The following is a 6,000-nucleotide window of genomic DNA, read 5'->3' as shown; positions in this document are numbered from 1 at the left end:
CCGAAACGAGCGAGGAAGGGTCCGGGAGCGGGAGGCGCTGGGCGCGCTGCTGCGGACAGGGCGGGAGGCCGCCGCTGTCCGGCCGCCGGCGCCAGGTTGGCTAGGCTGCGGCTCCGCAATGCCGCCCCCGCGCCCACCTGCGCCCGCAAGCCCCCACGGTGGTCTGGGGGCCGCGGGAGCGGAGCCTTTCTTTGGGGGTCCTGGCTCAGGGCTGAGGGCGGCAGGAGGCGCCGCCCCGGCTTCCCGCATGCAGCGCTGAGTGCTCGCCGCCCGGAGTACGGCCCCGGGTCAGGCGACAAGCACCAGGACGCGCCCAGGCGACCACCGCATGGCACACTGCCCTTCTTGACAGGAGGGCTTCAGCTTCGGAGGTGGAAGTACCTGTTGTATGTTTCCCAATTCCGGAGTTCGCCAGGGGTCTCCTTGGGAAAATGTTCCTTCTGAACACGCGGTGTTCCTCTATAGTGTGCACCTATTTGCGTTATGCGCATATTGAGAAATATGTGCCTTCGCTAAGGTTAGTTGCAGGGCCCAGGGACTGTGCCTGCCTGGACTTCAAATGCATTAATTAGGGCCCAGCACAGAGATGAGAGACTTCCCCAAATGTAGTGATTAAGTTATTTAGTTATGGGGACAGAATGCTGAGAAAGTGGCAACCTTCTCTGATAAGCAGATCTTATTTTATCGTGATCCTGTAGATTTGTTTCTTAAATGTGCCTTTTTTCCCCTCTTTCCACATACTTTCTCTCAGCACCTTGCAGAACAAGGAGTAGCTTGCTGGCTTTGAACGCGTGGCAAATATTTCAGAAAGGTAAAATGATTCCACTTGTGGATTTGACAGATGCAAAAAAAAAAAAAACCCACAATCAGATAACTTCAAACATTTATTCTAATAATAGGACTAATGGGTCATTTGATAATATGTTGAGAAATAAAGCAAAGTATTTGAAATGTGTAAGAAATAAATTAGAATGAATCTGCACTCTGACTAAAAGCGGAAATTAAGCCCTATTGTAACTCCTTTTCATGCCCCAACTTACTGCCTAGTAGACACAAATAACACAGTGGAGCTGTGTTGGTGAAGGACGGCCAGGTTCCTTTCTCTTTGTAAATTGTGCTGCTGGCAGTATGAGTTGATTTCAGGAGTTGTGACACACACACACGCACACACAAACATTCATGTTGTATGCTTTCTCCCTTTGTGTACCTTTCAGCTTCAAGATCAAGTTGGAGAAAGGAACAGTTATTCTTCAAAATTCATCTGCTTCAACTATTATTCTTATTGGGAATGGACAATGGAATGTTTTCTAGCTTTATCATGATAAAAAACCTCCTTCTCTTTTGTATTTCCATGAACTTAGCCAGTCATTTTGGGTGAGTTACCGTCTATGCTTTTATTTTATGGGTTTGGTGCACAAGTGCCTTTAAGAAACTTTGGTGACTAGTACATCAGCAAACCCTCCCTTTCGTCTTTGCAGTCCTGTGCCCTTCCATTTGTTGTAAATAGAGTCCTCGCCCTACCCCACACTCTTGTTTTGAGCAGGGCTGTGCTACAGAGTATGTTTTCAGAAATGGAAGCAGAGGTGGTTTCAGAGGAGTCAGCTGTGTTTTCTCCTACTCAGGTTAAAACAAGATTTCTGAGTTCTCATGCATGAAGGACACTTACTGATTGTCAGTGTTTTGGTTGCCTTCCTTGGTTCCATTATGCAAAGCAATTGCCTTGACAGCAAATCCATACTGTGTGGCATTGACAAGGACTTAACAGTGGTCCTGGCCTGAGGCAAAGGCTTTGAACAGTGGCCACCTGAATGCCAGTGCAGATACTAGACACTACACGTGTCTGAAGATCTGCAAGACACACCTGGCCATCAGGCATTATTGATTTCTCGAAGCTCTTTCACATTGACCTTTAGTATTAGCATACTGATTATAATCTTTTTGTTTGTTTTGTTTTGTTTTGTTTCCATCAAACTAGGCATAACCAACATTCCAGGCAAGTGTTCTTATAGGTGCTGATCTTCCTCCTCTCCTCCAACCTCCCCAAAATTGTTCTGGCTAATCAAAAGGAGTATAACTTGAAGTCAATGGAGTATAATTAAGAAATTAAATTTCATGACAAAAGTTGTCAAGCACTTGTTCCGTAAAAATCGGTTCCAAAAGTTCCACAGCGTAGTCCGCACTCATGTAAATCATGGAGGGATCTTGAGCACACAGCAGCTCTCTTACCACCCAGAGACCCCTTCTCTCTGGCCAGTTGGGAGGACCCTCCCAGGTACATAACATTCTCTGTCCTGTGGTCATTTTCTGCTCTTCTGACCTTTCCAGGTCTCTACAGAGGAGAGAAACTGTGACCATTTGCAGTTGTCATGGCTGGTAAATGCCCACACTGGGACTGTAATCCAGGTCAGCCAGGGGCATGCCCATCCCTCAGCACTGTCAGGGCGGCAGCCCGAGCATGCTGACATGCACAGCCAGAGTATTCCCTTGGGACAGAGTATTTGTTGTTATTTTTGCCTTGCTGATCATCTTGACTTGACACCTCCCCTATCCTGTCTTCAGTTTCCTTATCTGTTCAATGAAACTTTTCCTTTCCAAAGTCTCTCCCAGCTGTCAAATCCTATAAACTATGGTGTTCTGGGTGTTCTTCTGAATGAAAACTTTGTAAGTGAACTCATACATAGTATTCACATTTCCAAGTTAAGACATGAGGGAGGTAGTATGTTTACTGACATACCGTATGTATTTAGCAATATTTCAGAAGTGAGGAGTATGCTAGGATTGGAAACATTTTCTTTTTAAGATTTTGGTCCAATCTATTATCATGAATTTGCGTTCTGTAGGCATGAAGTTTCTACACTCCCTGGTAGCTCTTAGTCTGAAGTTTGAAGTAATGTGCATATATGGAGGCTAGCCATTAGACGCAGCTATGCTTTCTTATTTAATTTGGTGGCTTTCGGAGGCCAACTTAAAAATAGAGAGATAATTGCTAGTTTCCAGAAGCTAATACTATACAAGTGGTATAGGACACTTCAACCTCCCTATAGAATTAGCCGTGAGAGAAGTTTTGAGTTTCAGTTATAGGCTCAACAGTCCATCCTGAAACAATGTCTACTAACTGCAGAAAGTCTGTGAGACACAGAATATCACATAAAAAAAGAAAATGTCCTCAACTCCACCATACAGAAACAATCATCTTTTATATTTTGGTGTCTTCTTTCATTTGCCTCTGTGCATATTTTCATACAGTTGGGATGATAGTGCACCTTCAGTTTTGTACTGTGCTTTTTCCATGCTTTTTTGGTTATTACAGTTTCTTTAAAATATATGATTTAAAAATGGATGAATATTATTACACTGCATGAATGCTTCATCATCTGCTACTTCTCTAATTTGGGGTGTTTACATTCTTTCTGATTATGCTGTATAAATTTTCCTATAGTGAACACATTTGGCTTTAACTGTTTTAAATATTTGAGACCATTTCTATTAGAAGATATTTCTATAAGTTGATTTTTATATCAGGTTCCCTCAGTGCTTTTAACTTGTGACCCTGTGTGTCCAGTTGCATTCAGTGAAGTAGGGTCACCAGTAAAGTGAAAAGGTGGGTTTCAAAAACCCTGGCCAGCCACAAAAGCCATTTTAACATCTGGGAGCATAAGTTTCTATTGATTTTCCTTCTTATACAAGAGCTTTATTATACAAGGCTCCTCTCACTTGCTTATACTTTAAATGTACTTAGGAATTAACTTTGTTAAATTGCAAAGAAAGTTTCATATCACTCATTTGGCTTAAAATCTTGACAAAATAATAGCTATGCAATATGGAACACCTATTGTTATGTTATCTGCTTTAGGTAAATCCTAGGAAGACCCTTATGAGCTAAACACTATTAGCCCAGTCTTACAGTCTGGGAAGGTAAGAGAGAGGGAGAGCTAACCCAGCCAGGAAGCCAAAATTTCTTACTTAGCACTCCTCCGGTGATTCAGCCCTGGTGGTCCTTGGCTACACGGAGCTTGCTGGGCTGGTCTGAGTCAGACCAATCTATAGAGGAGGGGAATGCAATTCTGGAAGGCATTCTCTGCATTGGGGTAGAGAGAGTTTTCTCTTCCGAGATTAGGGGGAGAAAAAGAGTGATGGTAAGCTCTGTCTTTTCCCCCTAAAGAACACATTTGTTTAATTAGGTTTCAGAGAAAGATGAAAGGGGCAGCATGTAAGGCCCTAAATTTGAACATTTCGGGACAAGAGAAATACTGACTTCTGCAGATGTATAAAAGAAACCAGACAAATGGTGGAGAGCAAAGAGGGTTACAGAAGACCAGTCAGGGAACAAAAGGAAAAAAGGCAAATGTGAGCTTTTGTGCATATACTTAGTGTTTGTGACAAGTATGTGGATTTGGCAATCAGAAAATTTATAAGTGTAATAAGTAAAACATATTTGGTGATTATGTAAGATAATTAATGTGAAACTGCTTTGAAAATATACGAGTATTCTTTCTTTTGCTTCTCCCGATTTGATCAGAGTCACCAGCAGCTCATTTTCAATAGCCTTTATAATTCTTTTATTAGTTTTAAGTTATATAACAGAGAATGAGTCAAACATATAATGGGACAGAGGCCTTATTTGACTGTCAGCCTTATGCTATGTCATGTTCAGAGACATGGTATTATTTGAAGCGTTGTAATTATTTTAACAAGACCAGTAATCAGAAGAACACAGTATCAAAAAACTAGCACAGAAACGATATTTGACTCAATGTAATGTCCAAATACATAATATTAAATTTAAACTGGAATTAATTTATTATCATTTGAAAAATCATAGTTTATCGGACTTGACAGACCAGTGATAATTATAAGATAAATTTGAGGATTATCAACTTAATAATAAGGTAAAATTTATTTTCATTCATTTATTTGTATTAAATATATTTTAGGGGTTTATCTATTGGAAAACAAAAACTGCATTAGCATTTTATTACATGGGAACTACAATTTAAATATACTTTAGAAACCATGTTTTATCATTTGCAATTAAAAGGAGATTCTTGTAGAAGTAACTTATGAACATGGACAAAGTTATTCTTTATTTGTCTACCTAAGTATGCTAACCTGGACCTTTGGTTTCATGAAGAGAGCTTTCTCATACACGTTCTCAAGGACGGTTCTTTTCTTTTAACTGGAGCAGAAAGTACATTCTCTCTGAATCATTCAAGTACTCACAATGTCTTTTTAAATGGCATGTTTTCTCTTATGAATCCCCAGATGGCAAGTTCTTTCTGCACTGTAGCTGCAGGTTCATGAGGCACAGGACAAACGGTCATTGTAACAATTATAAAAACACAGGGAAGCATCACCTAAGCAGTTGGGACACTTGCAGGTGGTGGGATATCTAAGTGGAGGCCCCAGGGATAGCCAGAGATCAGAAGTGTAGTTCTTGTGCATAGCAAAAATTTTAGGTGACTAGGACTTTGCTACAGAGTAATACCCAACACTTTTTTTTTTTTTAAGGTACCAAAAGAAAATACTTTCCAATCACGTGCTTTAGAGAGGAAACTTTTAGCATGTTCGTCATGCCAACAGGCAGTGAGCTAAGTAAAGCTTAGAAGGACAGTTGGCCAGCACCGACCCAGCCGACCCGGTCTGGCGAACAGCTCCAAGATGAGTCACTGGCTGGGTTCAAGGGGAGAAGGAGATTGTGGGCTTTTGGATTTTTACAAAGGTGCAATTGCATAACATGCATATTTTAACTGGTGTGAAATTTCAGAGGAAAATATTAGAATCAAAAGTAAAAAGAAATCTTATAATTCTGTTGGTAGCAACAGTAATTAACAGTGTTTATATGGGCATATCTCCTTCATTTCTAGAAGGCCATTTCAAAAAATGTGCTATTTAATTTTCTACTACAAAAAAAATTAAAAAAAAAAAACTCCTTTTGTAGATGAAAAGAGTTCAGGCTGACGAGCGTAGGGAAATGTGTCTAAATTTCATGGGAAAGTGGCA

The 6,000-nt window shown here is 40.8% G+C and overlaps 1 protein-coding gene across 1 annotated transcript in view; it reads left to right on the top strand.

Annotated features, from left to right (window-relative positions):
- Positions 1-1,288: 1,288 nt before the first annotated feature.
- Positions 1,289-6,000, top strand: part of LOC111161924 (gamma-aminobutyric acid type A receptor alpha5 subunit) — an 88,523-nt gene continuing 83,811 nt past the window's right edge. The window contains exon 1 of the mRNA XM_022525997.1: positions 1,289-1,374. Coding sequence (XP_022381705.1) covers positions 1,289-1,374 — 86 coding nt within the window. The remainder of the gene's footprint in view (positions 1,375-6,000) is intronic.

The sequence above is a fragment of the Enhydra lutris genome, unplaced genomic scaffold, assembly GCF_002288905.1.
Source record: "Enhydra lutris kenyoni isolate GAN:26980312 unplaced genomic scaffold, ASM228890v2 scaffoldscaffold87, whole genome shotgun sequence".
In the NCBI taxonomy this organism is placed as follows: Eukaryota; Metazoa; Chordata; class Mammalia; order Carnivora; family Mustelidae; genus Enhydra; species Enhydra lutris.
The sequence above is the reverse complement of the archived record's forward strand: the minus strand, read 5'-3'. Positions and strand labels throughout refer to the sequence as shown.